Below are 17,294 nucleotides of genomic sequence, written 5' to 3'. Positions count from 1 at the left end.
GCCTTTATTTACCAATTTTATGTGTTTTTGTCTAATATCTTTTAAAAAATTATAGATAGATGAAAACTTAAATAAGCAAAAGTGATCAGCAAGACAAGATCTACTAATAAGACGGAAGATCGAAATCGTTCACCGGGTCCTTGTTGCAGTTATTGCTCTTTATTGGCGATTTTTACCCAGTTTTAGTGTTTTTATAATAATAAGATGTGGTATACGTGCCCATGAGACAACACTCCACCAGAGACCAAATGACATAGAAGTTAACAACTATAGGTCACCGTACGGCCTTCAACAATGAGCAAAACCCATACCGCATAGTCAGCTATTATCTTGAATTGATGTAAACTCCAATGAAGCCTTCCTACACGAAACAGTGTGGAAAAAAGGGGTGGATATTCCTCAATGTCAAAAGTAAATAAGTGTAAAAAGTTGTTGGCAGATCATTCGGAGTGCTTGGTCCTACAGAGAACTTAAACTTAACTTCAATGGTGAGGCAGTATATAATAATGTTGTATTCCATTAGCCTGCAACTGGTTGACGTTTAGTAAACAACGGATCCATAGGTGCTAGCTTGAGGACAGCACCCCCCCCCCTTTCCCAGTCCCGGCTCCATTTCATTATCATAGCTCCCCGATTTTACAATATATATATATCAGTTATTTGTATACCATCTGAATACCAATATGCCATATTTTTACTCTGACTATATACATGTTTACTATCAACGTGCCCGCTCTATAGTTGAGTTGCACGTTGCCGATCATATTGATAGTAATTATCATGTATAATTGGAGGAACTGTGGGGGAGGGGGGGGGGGCTCAACACAGGGTCCTGTCCTCAAGCACATATGAACGGATTAAGCAATCGTGTAACTTCTCAGTGAACATGGTGAAGATACTGTTGTTTATTGGGTTTGTTTATTTTTGTTTTTTTTTAGGGGGAGGAAACTTTGAATTTGTGTTTGATTGTGTTTTTGTGTTTTGTTGGTATATGTTACTTGCTTTTTTTGTTGTTCTATCACATGTATGAATGAACGAAGGTGTTGCGTATGCATCAATCAGACTATATTAATTAAGACCGTGGCAGCAACTCAATTGGTGCTTGAGGACAGCCCCCCCCCTTTTTCCCAGTCCCGGCTCCATTTCATTATCATAGCTCCCCGATTTTACAATATATATATCAGTTATTTGTACCATCTGAATACCAATATGCCATATTTGTACTCTGACTATATACATGTTTACTATCAACGTGCCCCGCGCTCTATAGTTGAGTTGCACGTTGCCGATCATATTGATAGTAATTAACATTATAATGGGAGGGACTGTGGGGGGCTCAACACAGGGTCCTGTCCTCAAGCACCTATGAACGGATTAAGCAATCGTGTAACTTCTCAGTGAACATGGTGAAGATACTGTTGTTTATTGGGTTTGTTTATTTTTGTTTTTTTAGGGTGTGTGTGTGTGGGGGGGGGGGGGGTACTTTGAATTTGTGTTTAATTGTGTTTTTGTGTTTTGTTGGTATGTTACTTCCTTTTTTGTTGTTCTATGACGTGTATGAAATAACGAAGGTGTTGCGTATGCATCAATCAGACTATATTAATTAAGACCGTGGCAGCAACTCAGTTGCACATACATATCCAAACGACATCTACAGGTCAACATGAAAATGTATAATGATCAGGAATCTTAAACCAAAACAGAAACAACTAAAATTCACAAAATTGACACTCCTCTTTCTCTCCCCACCATCCCCCCCCCCCCCCCCCCCCCCCAAAAAAAAAAAAAAAATAATAAGTAGGACTACTATAAAAGACAACCACTCGGCATGTCTATATATGGTTCTTATTAAGGACAGGCACATGAAAATGTATAGCGTTAGATCTCAGCCGGCTCTTACTATAGCCTCCTAATCCGGTCACTGAGACTAGATCATGGAATACTGAACAAAAACCTCACAAAAGAATCAACGTACAATAAAACAGTGGCGGATCAAGGGGGTTGGAACCCCCTATTTTTGACGATCAATGCTTTTGAATAGGGACATATGCTTGGACCCCCCCCTTTTTTTAAATGGCTGGACCCACCCCTGATAAAATATTTACAAGAAAGTTAGTCAACTCTATGATAACTGTATATAAAAGACTAGGAATCACAAATATACAGGCAAAACAATAACAATCTACGAATTAGCGAATTGAGCATTCTCTCTCCACAGCCCTCTTAAACTCCTTAAAACAAGAAGAAAAGGCCAAGAACAGCAACCAATTAAGAAAAACATAAATATTTCAAGTTTGGTTTCGGTTTTCAGTTTTGATTGTTTAAATTTTTTGTTGTTGTCTTCTCTTTTCAATTCTTTTGTGTATTTTTAATTTATGAAACGAATTATCAGAGAAAATGCACTAGTTCCAAAAGCCATTCTCTAATAATATTCAGTGCACTGTGATTCAGTAGATACCAGAAAAATGACATCGATTAACCCTGAGACTACTATAAGGGAGCTACCATTTGATTTTTATGGGGGGGGGGGGCTAGGATGAAAAATTTTGTCCTGCCTTTTTATTTTTCTCTCTATGCGGTCATGCCTTTTTATTTTTCACTCTATTCTGTCCTGCCTTTTTTTTTTAGTTTATCCTGACTTTTTTTTTTACATAAATTGACATCCTGCCTTTTTTTGCAAATAATCTCATCCTGCCTTTTTTTTTACTCAAAACTCCTGTCCTGCCTATTTTTTTCAAATTTCATCCTAGCCCCCCCCCCCCCCCCCCCCCCCCACCCTTTGATCCGCCACTGTTTTATTGTACGTTGATTCTTTTGTGAGGTTTTTGTTCAGTATTCCATGATTGTCTTCTCTTTTCAATTCTTTTGTGTATTTTTAATTTATGAAACGAATTATCAGAGAAAATGCACTAGTTCCAAAAGCCATTCTCTAATAATATTCAGTGCACTGTGATTCAGTGGATACCAGAAAAATGACATCGATTAACCCTGAGACTACTATAAGGGAGCTACCATTTGATTTTTATGGGGGGGCTAGGATGAACAATTTTGTCCTGCCTTTTTATTTTTCTCTCTATGCGGTCATGCCTTTATATTTTTCACTCTATTCGGTCCTGCCTTTTTTTTTTAGTTTATCCTGACTTTTTTTTTTACATAAATTGACATCCTGCCTTTTTTTGCAAATAATCTCATCCTGCCTTTTTTTTACCCAAAACTCCTGTCCTGCCTATTTTTTTCAAATTTGATCCTAGCCCCCCCCCCCCCCCCCCCCCTTTTTGATCCGCCACTGTTTTATTGTACGTTGATTCTATTGTGAGGTTTTTGTTCAGTATTCCATGATTGTCTTCTCTTTTCAATTCTTTTGTGTATTTTTAATTTATGAAACGAATTATCAGAGAAAATGCACTAGTTCCAAAAGCCATTCTCTAATAATATTCAGTGCACTGTGATTCAGTAGATACCAGAAAAATGACATCGATTAACCCTGAGACTACTATAAGGGAGCTACCATTTGATTTTTATGGGGGGGGGGGGCTAGGATGAAAAATTTTGTCCTGCCTTTTTATTTTTCTCTCTATGCGGTCATGCCTTTTTATTTTTCACTCTATTCGGTCCTGCTTTTTTTTTTAGTTTATCCTGACTTTTTTTTTTACATAAATTGACATCCTGCCTTTTTTTGCAAATAATCTCATCCTGCCTTTTTTTTTACTCAAAACTCCTGTCCTGCCTATTTTTTTCAAATTTCATCCTAGCCCCCCCCCCCCCCCCCCCCCCCCCCATAAAAATCAAATGGTAGCTCCCTAACACATCGTCACATGTGTTATAGTAGTCTCAGATTAACCTTACATTATCATGATTATCGGATGTATTTTTAAACAGATTAACACATCCTGCATTTCTGGTTTTTTTTTCTTTGTTAGATAACAAAAAAACTATCTACTACTGTTCCTATATGTAGATGTTGTTTTGTTGTTTACAATTCATTCCAGAATAGTCGGAAAAGTGAGTCGGAACTTCGTTTATGGTTATTTATAGAATTGTGACTAAAAATAGATGACACATTTCCAAGGTGTATCCCGTACGTCATTCCTTTATGCCTCCTTTTGGAAGAGGATTCGGCCAATAGAGTAATTCAATTCGTGTCACGTGATAACAATAATAAGAGGGTGACACATTGAGGATAAAAGTCTACACGTAACAGAGAGAACATCTAAATAATTTCAAGTAAAACAGATACCTCCAGGTTTGAAAATTAATGTGTGCAGTATTGGTATATTAATCTTTAAATTGAGTATAACAAAGAGAATTTTTTTCACCATATTTAACCGCAATCAATGAAAAAAGGCCACAATGTAATAACAAGGTCGCCATTTTGATATCAGAAATACCAAACAAACAATGAAAAGGGTGGGTCGATGAAGAGATTCCCTGAAGGAGCAGACAAAATAATCTGGAGAAGGAACGCAATTATCAATTTGGAGGATTTACAGGAGGTAAACTGAACGTTTTCAGCAAAGTAATGATCACAACCGTCCCGGAAATGGTCGTCAAACGTTCAATATTGCTTTATCATGAAGCATCTGATCATTCATTCCAGGAGTGAAAATTTCCATCAATCAAATTATTGAATATTACGTTTTTCCAAAAATTAAAGGATCTTTATAACTTGTGAAAGTTTTTATATTAATAATTAGGTAGAACGTATATAGTTGGTGATAAACAATTTAAAACATTAAAATTTGAACATGACAATAAACAGCTGATAAACAGGAACAAAGATGTCACTGTAAATATTCATAATATTTATGTAAAATCTGTATTCTTAAGTTTTATAATACTCTATTGACACAAAACACTAACCATTTACAACCAGGTTAATTTTTCAATCTCAATCTCAACTTATTTTGATTTTTTTAGGGGGGAGGGGTTAAAAGTTGTTCTCTCAAAAGAAGTTAGTAAACATGATAAAAGCATAATTTGCACAAGTTATGGTTTGTCTGTACACATCTCATTAGCCTCCACTAGATCATTTATGTAGTTGTTTACCCTTGGTCTGTTCATCCATTTTCACTTGTGGTTTTCTCCGGGCACTCCAGTTTCCTCCACCAATAAAAACTGGCTGCCACGAATTAGCCCAAAAGTGGTGCTGAAAAGTGTCTTAAAACACCAAAAAATCAAAATCAAATCCATTTTCCCTTATTATTTCATTTGCCTTTGGTACCTTTGTCCCTATTTTGTCGTGTTGTACAAAAATGTATACTGACTATTATACTTGTGTACAAAAATGTATACTGACTATTATACTCGTGTACTAAAAAATGAATAATAAGTGTTGAATTTATGGGGAAAATCCTCAAAATTATTTGGATTTAGGAGAGAAAAAAAACAGAGGTGAAATTATTATCGATATCAATCTGTGAAAATGAATTCTCTTTTTTGTCTTACAATTTGTACATTCAATGTATGTACATGTATTGTCTTGTGTTTACTATATCATAATTCCAAGCTTTCTGTTTACAAAGCTAGTTATCAAAAACTATTTTGAAGACCAAGCACAGAATAATAAACCTAATTGGCATTGAATGTATCCATTAAAGTTCATTTAAATGTATTGTGTGATTATCATTCAATACTAACATGACTAATATAATCTACACATGTTTAAATGAAACAAAACAGCTCTTGACTTGAGTTAATATTGAAAATTTTTTGGGTTTCTTTTTCTTTTGACTTATTTACATAAACAAAATAAATATATATATGACATGTATGAATTTAGACCTAAATACCATGTATTTTAATTAATAATGAGAGGGAAACAGTTTGACACTCTACAAATTAAAGACAACTTTACTATCTGTGAAAAAAAATGAATTAGATCAGATCTTAGTCGGTGAATATTTTAGGAAAGAGGAATATATACATGTATATATATCAAAAAGTTTTAATTGCAAAGCTACAGTCATCTAGGTCAGGGATGATTCCACTATATAGTTTAGGGCTGCTTAGCGGCCCGTAAATCGGCGGGCGGCCCAAAAAAAATTTATGTGAATATAAATTCCTAATTCAGGAAAAATAAAATAAAAATCTATATTTTCGGAATGTTTCCGTCAATGATTTAGGCAACTATAATTTTTCAATGTTTGTCATCAAAACATTTTAAAATCCGGATAAGAATGCTGTCAACGATCGCACTTTATTAACAACAATTAAATTATGTCAACATGTGGTAAACGATTTTAGCAGTCATATTCAATTGATGAAAATGTTATGGGAGTATTTGATCTCGTAAAAGCAGATCGTCCAGCAGGTCGATAAAAAGATGGGTGTCATTAAAACAGACCTCGGCAGAGAGGCAAATTCAAATTTTGATATAACATTGATGAATAAATGTTAATGGGTGCCGATCTCGTAAAAGGATCGCCCAGCAGAGCCAGTTATATAATATGATGAAAACTTGATTTGTGAAAGAAATTATTTTATATTTTGTCAGGCTCTATTTCCTCAAAAGACATAAGTTTGAGCGTTTTTTGAAAATACATGTGGATGATAGATCATTCATGAAATTATTAATACAATGTCAACATTATGGAACTGTTTCAAAAGTTGTGAAGATGATCCAAATAATATTAAAATGCAATGGTTCAATGCTTTAATTTCCTGTTTCTTAGGGGGACACCTAAAGTAAAACTATGCCAACCTTCTACATATTAATTATATAAACAGCAAGCAAAAATCACAAAAATATCTTATCAATTAAGTATATAAACTTTCGTAATTGCTTTTCTGAATTCGACAATTGGCCAGTTCAATTTGAAATCACTTTGAATCAAATTAAATTTATAAAGTCTTTAAGATGACCTATTGTTGAAAAAAATACCAATGGATGATTTTTTTCAGTGGTTTATGTTAGCTGATATACATGTATATGTTATTGTAAAAGGCCTAGGTTACCATAGCTACATTTTAAGATTATCATCTACATGTATGCAAGTCTACAAAAGATGGTGCATCATGCGCAATGATCTTAATGTAACAACTTCCCTGGTCTCAATCCAATAACTGTCAAGCGATCTGGTTATCATATTATTATATATCATAATCAGTAACCCGTCCAGAATTATTCAAAATGTTACAACTTCTTACATCAGTGTACAGGCGAAACTTAATATACATTTTCAGTTTTTACAGGAAAATAGTGTTATTTCATCTTAGATTTTATGCATAAAAAATTCCCAATTTGATGGTCAAGGGACCCATTTAAAAACACCTGGAATCATCCCTGTAGGTACATGTATCATTATCTTACATGTTGACTGATGCTTTGTAATTTGTAGGTGGTACTTTTCAATATATTCCATGAATACCTATTATCTAAATTCAGTACTTACAAAATGTATCAGTAGCAGAGAAGGCTAAATGTACTGGTTACCGCCTCCTAATGCATGGTGGTAGGCCTGTACAGTATCAGTATTTCATGTAGATGAACACGTACAATACGGAATGTAATGTAATCCTTATTTTACAAAATTGGTTGATGTTTATTGCCACTTTCTATTTTACAGGATTGATTGATGTTTATTACCACTTTCTTTTTTACAGGATTGATTGATGTTTATTGCCACTTACTATTTACAGGATTGATAGATGTTTATCGCCACTTTCTATTTTACAGGATTGATTGATGTTTATCGCCACTTTCTATTTTACAGGATTGATTGATGTTTAATGCCACTTTCTTTTTTCATAGGAGGATCTTGTTGAATCATGTCGTCTATGGAACAGAATGGTAATCAAAATCTTCCATCAGTCGTATTGTGCAAAGCTGGCTGTGGTTTCTATGGTAATGATGCATTTGATGGGATGTGTTCAAAGTGTTATAAAGATGTCCTAAATCGGAAACAAAATTCATCTCCAGTGAGTGGGCGTATGAGTCCTCCGTCGATGTCAGGTGAGGCAGAGACAACAGTAACCAGTGTGACTTCATCACTGTCACAAACTTCTATAGGTAAACACCTAGCACTCCTCTTCGCTAATTCGGCTTTCACTCTCGCTAATTTGGCTTTCACTCCTCTTTGCTAATTTGGCTTTCACTCCTCTTCGCTATAGTAATTTGGATTTGGAGAGAAACAAGTAATTTCTCTAGCTTTTATAATTAGCTCAGGCCAAAAAAGTGGTTATGAGTTTACTGTAACTAATATATATTGAGAAAAATAGGGTCAGTTGGTCTACTTTTTTTATCTGCAAACTCGGAAAGAGTTTTATTTAGTTCTGGACAGAGATTCTCTATTGTATTTACCTATATTTCTGGTAATGCAGCTATTTGTCAAAGTTGTTTTTGTCAATCAGATATGTTTTAACACAGTTTTCAGTTTCCCAATTTTCTGAAAAAGATAGGGTCAGCTCCCAAAACTTATGGAAAAAACTAAGGTGGGGTTCAGTAAACACACAAAACCAGATTCAACCCACCATTTTTTTATTAAAATGTCCTGTACCAAGTCGGGAAAATGGTCATTGTTATATTATAGTTCGTTTCTGTGTGTGTTACATTTTAATGTTGAGTTTCTGTTGTGTAGTAGTTCTCCTCTTATATTTGATGCGTTTCCCTCAGTTTTAGTTTGTAACCCGGATTTGTTTTTATCTCTATCGATTTATGAGTTTCGAACAGCGGTATACATGTACTACTGTTGCCTTTATTTTTTAATTTTTTGGCCTCGTATTACTGGGACATAGCTAGAAAAATATACCCAAGTAGTCTAATCATTATTGGGACAGGAAAACAACTTTTCTGGTGATTTGAAAAAGAAAAAAATGTGCTTTTGGTATACATGTAGATCTGGTGCATTTCTGTTAGTGATGAATGAAACCATGTTCACATTTTTTAAGCACTTTCCATCTTTTTGAAGTATTGTAAAATGCACTTGCACACTATCTGTCTTATTGGTGTATTGAAAACTGAACTATTTCACAAGCCAAATGTGCTCTATGACATAAACTCACTTTCACAAACCTCACTTGGTTGCATCAAACCTCACAATTTTATCTAGTAATACAAAGGCAGTGTGTAACAAATATCAAAAACTTGGTAGGTCTGTCCTTTTAATTGAACATGATTTATTCAGGTGTGAAAATTTTCTCTATTTTTAGTAATATCTGCAGGAGGTTTTGTATTTCATGTTCAAAATAATAAATCTATAAACATGGCCATCATTTACATGATTTAGTCCATTTCTCAGGGATTCAGTCAAAACAAAGGACATTGATTCCATTAAGTGATTTTTCATGTTGAAGCCTTTTCTCCTTCATTTTAAAAAGGATATGAGTAATACAGGATGTGATCTTTAACATGTATACTATAAGTTCTAGGCCTTAAGGTAGGATTCACAAAAAATCTTATGAGTAAAATTGATGTACTGCCATCGTAAAACTACATTTGTAGATTATTCCTAAAATGTCATGACTTACGATCAATTTTAGTTAAAAGATTTTATGAGAAACGCAGACCCGCTCTTTAGCAACTAATACTTTATTATTCATTGTAGTGTGTTCATTTACCCATTTTGTCACCGTTGATTTCTCATGCACAAATTTCTTCTGTTATGATGGTGCTTTGATAATTTTATTATGTTTTTGCATTCCTTGGTCACCATATTTTATTTTGCCTTTAGATTTGACGAGGTCATGGGGTCATAGGACTTTCCAGTATGATTATCTTACTTGAAAGTCAAAATTCAATCAATCAAAATACTGGATTCGGTGTTCATAGCACAAATTTTGTACTCTGAATACTTAGTAAAGGATTATGGTCTATTTAGTCACTTACATTGTACATGTTGTAGTAGTAGAAATTTGTCCTATTTAACATAAGTTGATTACAATTTAAGTTCGTCTATATTTTCTTATGATCATAACCATGATAACATAACATGTCATAAGAAGCAATTTTATATAATAAGAGGGTACAAAAATATAGATTGCATTTTGATGGAAACTTAAGAAAGGATGGCAACTTTTATAGCATCTCCAGTGTTCCAGCTAGAATTTCAAAAGGGTAGGGAGCCAATCATGAAAAGGGCACTTTGAAACGATAATTGATATTTCAAAAAAGGGATGTCAAACATTGTCTTATGATAACTGCAGGGGTTTCAGCTAGGAGTTTTGAGGGGGTTTAGTCACTTTTACGCTAGACGAAAATCAACCTTATTTTAGGTAACAGTATTAAAGGGACCATGCAAGGACATACATTACCAGCTCAGTCTTCACTAGAAAATTTTTGATGCATGGTAGGTCTAAAAAAAATCTTTGACATTACAACAGACGATCTACGGATACATCAAAAGCTAATTGTCATCTTTTGAGAAATATTGAAATTGAAATGCTGACTGGCTGAATTTAATGAGAAAAATTATTACAATGGTCAATTATGAAGTTTAATTAACAGATTAATGACCCATCCGATGTCGATAAGCGGATCATCTGTAATCACAACTTATTACACCTGCTATAAATGTTAATTAGCTGAGGGTCATAAACTTGTCATAAATATGAAGACAGGTAGAATAATTGTATTTTCATCAAAATATTATGGCAATAAAGGCATGGACATACAAAAAAGGGCAGGGCGTCATAAAAAAGACACGGCGTCAGAAAAGGGGCACAGGGCGGCACTCAGGAAAGGGCGGGTGGACCGCCCTGTGAAAACAACCTAGCTGGAATACTGATCTCAAGTGGCAAAAACTGATATATAGTGTCTTTGTAAAAAGACATTAAAACAGCCTCGGGATAACACCGTGTCATGGATTCTCATAAAATACTGTTTGAAATTAATGAGGCCATGGTTGAAAATTGAATGATTGTTTCCAATTAACACGAGAAAATTTTAAAATGTCGACATACAGGAAAAACTTTTTATTTTACTGTGATTTTTGTGAAAAATCAAACAAGACGCATGCACTTTTGCTCTACAGAGAATTTTTTCTTAAACCACTGACAGGAATTTCTTGAAAAAAAACTTGTTTGACATTATATCTTGATATATATAGTGATATTTCATACTTTTAAGAATGATACTTCAAACATTTTTTAAGCAATTATTAAACAATTAAAGCATCATTGATCATGCATGTTGATAATTGTTAACATATGAACCAATAATCTTTTTTTGCAAGACTTGAGTCGTGACATCATATAAAGTAGCATCATAGACAAAATACTAATTGTTACAATTGCTGAAGCAAACAGATGCAAGACAGTAGACTTGTTTATAAAATATTTATATTTTTGATTATAGGATCACAAGAAACATTAAAAGATACAGTTGTAATGACTTCATCATCTACTCCAAGTGTTGAAACAGCCACACCAACTGTTTCCCTGCCAAGTACGAGTCCAACCAAGGAAGAAGATAAAGAAGAGGAAGGGGCTACAGGTAACATAACAATACATGACAAACTAAATTTTAGGGTCTTCGCCTAGGATTTTTATGCCCCCGTCGTAGTGGAGGGGGTATTAAGATTTACCCTTGAACGTACGTACGTACGTACGTCCCAAAGTTGGTTTCCAATCTCTAACTTTAGTTTGCCTCAACTAAATGTTATGAAACTTATACAGAATGCTTATTACCATAAAACACAGATCAAGTTTGAATTTTGGTGGCGTCACATTATCTGTTTTAGAGTTGTGCCCCTTTACAAATGGAAAAATTGCTGAATTTTTTGTTTCCGTTCTCTAACTTTAGTTTGCCTCAACCAAATGTTATGAAACTTATACACAATGCTAATGACCACAAAACACAGATCAAGTTTGAACTTTGGTGGCATCACTTTAACCGTTCTAGTGTTATGGGGTCGTATATTGCTATCACGTCGTCTTCTTCGTTTCCGGACAATAACTTTAGTTTAAGTGTATGGATCTCTATGAAATTTAATCAAAAGGTTCAGTACCACAAAAAGGAGGTTGGGATTGTTTTAAGGGGGGATGATCCCAACCGTTTAGGAATTAGGGGCCAAAAAGGGACCCAAAACAAGCATTTTTTCTAGTTTCAGGACAATAACTTGTGTATAAGTATTTTGATTGCTCTGAAATTTGTACCACAAGGTTCAATACTACAAGTAGAAGGTTTGGATTCATTTTGGGGGTAATTGCCCAAACCGTTCAGGAATTAGGGGCCAAAAAGGGTATAATTTTCAGACAATTACTTGTGTTTAAGTGTATGGATGTCTCTTGAATTGTACCACATTCATGACATTTTACAAAAAGAAAATTTCTTCAAATCATATTTTTTTGGAAAGGGGGGGGGGGGGGCAATTTTTTTTCGTTCAGAAGTAAGAAATTAAAAAGAAAATTCTTTATATATCATTTTGTTTGGAAAAGTGGGGGGGGGGGGGGGGGAATCAATTTTCCCTCAAGATTTCAAGATTTAAGAAATTGTCAATTTTCCAAAAAAAATTAGGGGTCACAATTTATTTTGCTAATTCTTTGTATATCATGTATATAGTCTGAAAACAGATTTACTAAGTATTGTGCAACAGCACAGTGTATTGCACAACAGCAAGAAATCTTCAATTAATATAAATTCAAATCATATAACCAATTTCAAGTTCTTTGACTACATTTATTCTGTGTCAGAAACCTATAATGAGTCAAATATTTAATTATAATCCAAATTCAGACCTGTATCAAGCTTGAATATTGTGTTCATTTTTGCCCCAACTGTACAGGGTTTGACCTCTGCGGTCGTATCCAGCAGCGCTTGGCGAAGCAGTTTATTTATTTTAAATTGCTTAGTACTTCTAAAATGTGAGATGTTTGCTTGATATTTTTTGGGTAAATAAAAATCATCATTGCTGTTTATTAATTAGCAGGAAGAAAAACAGTTTTTTTTCTATACTGATCTAAATTTCTAAGTCTGATGAAGTCTTGTGGCCTTGCCAATGGATAGACACAATAATAAATAAAAATATTTTTATGAAATTCTAACACGATTATGTTATTTTGCACAATAAGAGTTTACGTTTTTTTTTTTAAAGTTTGGTTCACTTTTTTGGGGAATATATATAGTGGGCTAAAAATTGTTTTCTAAAGTTTTGATTCAAATCATTTGTAAATTGTAAAGATAGAAAATTCCATAAATCCATATTTTATTATTGATGAAACAGGTGTCTTACATATACATGATATATACATACATGACATATGAAGCTTAAAGATATGTAATAAAATTATTATTTGAACTTTGAACTTTATAGGTGGAGTTAACCCAGCAGAAACCTCTTCACCATCAGACGATAAGAAAACACCAAAGAAAAATAGATGTCATACTTGTAAAAAGAAGGTTGGACTTACAGGTAATTGAAAATTTTACTTTTTGGGAATATTTGTTAAAATGTCAACTCATGACTGCCTCTTAACATGCTCAAAGACCTCAAATGTATAATGTTCAGCTTGAGATTTACTAAAGACGAGAAATATCTGGAGTAGTAAATTTCCCTGCGACTGTATCTGGCTCAGCTCTTAGTAAAATCCCATATCACAACTTTGTGAACTTAAACGTATTTGACATCACCGTAATAACTTTGACCAGGACACATCACCAATGCAAAATATTACAGGACATTGGTACTTATTTTCAATGTCAAAGGTGAAAGCAGGTCTGGTAACTGCTCCACTCCGTATGTCTGTCCAGATGATAACCCTAAACACACATATTTGGGGTGTTTGAGACTGGCGAGACAATTTGAGACTGGCGAGACAAATATAATATATGGGAAAAGCCTACAGCTAGTTGAACAATAGCAATTTAAAAGCTGAAAGTCGAGAAAACATTGATTCTTATTGTTGATAAAAAGTGCATTTCTATCACTTCTACACTTTGTAATATGATAAATTTGGAGTTTTTTTATGATGAAAAACATGGATGGTACCATATTTATACAAAAGCACTTTTGTCCTGAACATGCATGAAATATTAGCCACTGGACCTTAAGCAACCTACGATAAATCAGAAAACAATAGCATTATTTTATTTGTTACCACATTCTGAGTTTCATGTATGTTTTATTTGTTTTCCCAGGGTTCCCCTGTAGATGTGGAGGACTATATTGCAGTACCCACAGATATTCGGATAAGCATGATTGTAACTTTAACTACAAAGAGATGGCACAGGAACATATAAGGAAACAAAACCCTGTCGTTGTCGCTTCTAAAATTCAGAAGATTTAAAGACCTTGTGATAAAATTATGTGTTTTCATCATGTCAGGAGTAAATTACAGTCAGTTCAAACAGAGCTTGCAAATTTTATATTTTCGTCGATTATGTGTGATAAAATGATATACGATGTCTTGCTAAGTATTTACTATTGTAATAGACGATTTATTCAGTGCTTTTAATTATATTTGCGTATTTTTGATAATGTTTAAAATTTGAAACTGTAGACATTATTTGTAAGGTGTGTTTGAACTGGTTGTAGTTAAACAATGCAAAAAGTGAATATATATTTATCGACAACCATTACAGAATTAAGAAGTCTGGATGTTTTTTTTTTTGTTATTTATTTACCCTTGTTAATTAAATAAACACAAAATATATGTCTGTTATTCTCTGAATGTCCACACTGTTTGATTATCTTTGAAAAAAATCATGTTGACATTTTTGCAATTTTTTTGAAATTTATCTGAAATTTATCAGTTTTAGAATAATCATATTTGATTTGTTTTCATGACTTAACATTTCCAGTTTGATAACATAGAAATTGTTTTGCACAGTTAAATTAATTGTGAAATCAAACTGCTAAATTGACAGTTTGGTACGAATATTTTTTTTTCACTTGTTTTTACCGTTGTAATCATGTAAACAGGTCACATTTCTCAAATTCTCCATTTATACAAATCTCGATTTATCCAGGAAGCAGTACAATTTATACAAACAAACTGTCATTTTGAAAATTACACGTGTGTAATTTTTTTTATGATAAATCCCTAACACAAACGTTTATACATGAATGTTTTAATTTGTATTATTTTAATTTTCAGGCTAAGATAAGCCGAGGTTTTAAGTTTGAGGATTTTCTCGTTTTTTTTTCTCTCTCGATAGTTGTAATTTGTTTATTTAAATTTGTTTGTAACGAATGTATTGTGTTAAATAATCAATATACTAAATATTTTATTACTGACCCTATTGGTCAGTTCTGTGACATGAGTTAGAATAATGGGTTTTTTATTTTGCGAAATTTGTTAATTTTTTATGTGTGCAGGCTTTACTGAAAAGTGTATAATGTGTAGGATGGCTGTATCTGTAATGAATATCAACTATTTGCTTATTATTATTATGAGTATAAAGGAAATTTTGGTTGTATTGTTATCTAGGAATAATTGAATATGATAGGAAACGTTTGGAAATGAAAACATTTGCAGATATGAGAAATAAAAGTGTAGCCCTAATGGGCTATTTTATTTATTTTGGCCTGTTGGGCTAGATTAAATTTCCTTGAACACATTTTGCCATTTGTGTGTATGGTTTTTGGGCTATTTATAGAAGCAGAATGAAGCATTTTTAGTGGTTTTGTTTTATTTTTTTCAATTTGCAGATTAATAAACTTTTTCTGTTTGTCTTTGAATGAAAAGTTTGTTAAAACGTTCGGAGGATGTGTTAATGATTGAGCTTTCATATGTGATGTTCTACATGATTGTATGAGGCTTTCTTAGATGTCAATATCCAATTTATATAAAGCAATTTGTGTTAAAATGATTTTATCATTTGACCTTTAGGGTCAAGGGATGTTTAAAAGAGTCCTTTAATGTTTCACGAGTTACCTTGTTTAATAATGCATGATCTATATTTGGAAAACCTAAACATCATTATCAAATTTTATATCATTTGGAATGAGTATTTGTACATCTTTATCTGTATTTTTGATTGAAGAATACCCCCATTTTATAAGCCTGTCGAATATGCTGCTTCTGAATCTAGTGGATTAAGGGTAATTTCATTGTATAAACACCAAAATGAAAATAACGTTGCACCATTTGTTGGTTACCCAATTAACACATTTTGATGTTACACTTTTGAAAATATTACCCAGAATGCAATAGATTCTGAAAATAAAAAGCTATTGGGAAGGGTTTATTTAATGTTACATTGTATACAATTACAAACCATAGTTAGCAGGGTTTCGATGCAGTGTCCAAAAATTTCCATCAAATTTGAAAGTCTATTTAATGATAATTTTTACAAATTAACAGATACTTTAGGTATACTATAGGCTTTTTGTCTAACTTCAATTTTCCTTTCTTTAGATAGTGGTAAATTCAATTGAAATCAAAGAGCTTTGATTAAAAATTGTACAGTACCCTCAGGATTAATCAGTGAAATATCACCTTTGTCTGGAATTTGAAACAAAATTAATTGAACAAATAATATGACAACAGTTATGTCCCCTTAATAGCTTCAATCTCACCATGGTATCAAAAGGAAAGAAAAAAATATCCTTGCCTTGAATCACTGCATTAAAAATCAAGAAGGAAGATGTACAAGAACTCATATTATATCCATGCATTGTACAATTTCATTTGCCATTTTAAAATTTCACATCTAAATGTATGTATGTCACCTGATTTTTGGGAAGATTTTGATTGGATGATAGAATAATTTGAAATTAAAGAGAAAAGAGTGGGATATATGCACAAATCAGTTGAATGATGAATGTTTATGCTGAGTTATATTTTATGGACAGTTGATTAATTTTTGTTATAAAAATGGACTTTAGAGGATTTAAAAGAAAATTATAATGGGGGGATTTCTAATAAGCTAACATTGTATACATTTTAAATTACGATATATAGAATAAATTTTTTTTATAAACCTTTTATCAAATCACAGTAACCTTCTAATATAAAGTATTTTACAACTATCAGTCTTCAAAAATGTCTTGACGTTTAAGGGACATTAGATTAAAACACAATTCTCATCCTCAATGTCCATGAGGCATAACCAGTGAGTGAAAATGCAGAAGTAAGAATGTTATGTTTCTCTCAATAGATTTATATTATTATAATTATATAGGTGATATTAAAAATGATAGCACCACAATTCTTAGTTGTTTATATATTCGTTAACCTTTTCATATCAACCTCAGAGTCCAGGCTTACTGCATGTTGAAGAACTCTTGCAACAACTGTCAAAATGGTCTGTAAGTGGCCTGTTGCAAGGAAAAATTTCTGCCTAATATCCAATAAACAATCACCTTTCAGTTTGAGTCAAAATTTCCAGTCCTCCAATGGCTTCATCCAGGTGGACC

General features: G+C 33.0%; 1 protein-coding gene across 2 annotated transcripts; it reads left to right on the top strand.

Annotated features, from left to right (window-relative positions):
• The first annotated feature begins 4,077 nt into the window (after positions 1 to 4,077).
• Positions 4,078 to 17,086, top strand: LOC127721505 (AN1-type zinc finger protein 6-like). 2 transcript variants are annotated; one of them, XM_052228271.1, is made up of 5 exons: positions 4,078 to 4,243; positions 7,751 to 7,951; positions 11,291 to 11,428; positions 13,248 to 13,346; positions 14,072 to 17,086. In XM_052228271.1, the coding sequence occupies exons 2-5, from the start codon at positions 7,768 to 7,770 to the stop codon at positions 14,218 to 14,220; spliced, it is 570 nt and encodes a 189-aa protein (XP_052084231.1). In that variant the 5' UTR covers positions 4,078 to 4,243; positions 7,751 to 7,767; the 3' UTR covers positions 14,221 to 17,086. The 2 variants fall into 2 exon arrangements, with proteins under 2 accessions (XP_052084231.1, XP_052084230.1); XM_052228270.1 differs by having other exon boundaries at positions 7,751 to 8,008.
• The last annotated feature ends 208 nt before the right edge of the window (positions 17,087 to 17,294 follow it).

Source organism: Mytilus californianus, unplaced genomic scaffold (assembly GCF_021869535.1).
Source record: "Mytilus californianus isolate M0D057914Y unplaced genomic scaffold, xbMytCali1.0.p SCAF_12, whole genome shotgun sequence".
In the NCBI taxonomy this organism is placed as follows: Eukaryota; Metazoa; Mollusca; class Bivalvia; order Mytilida; family Mytilidae; genus Mytilus; species Mytilus californianus.
The sequence above is the reverse complement of the archived record's forward strand: the minus strand, read 5'-3'. Positions and strand labels throughout refer to the sequence as shown.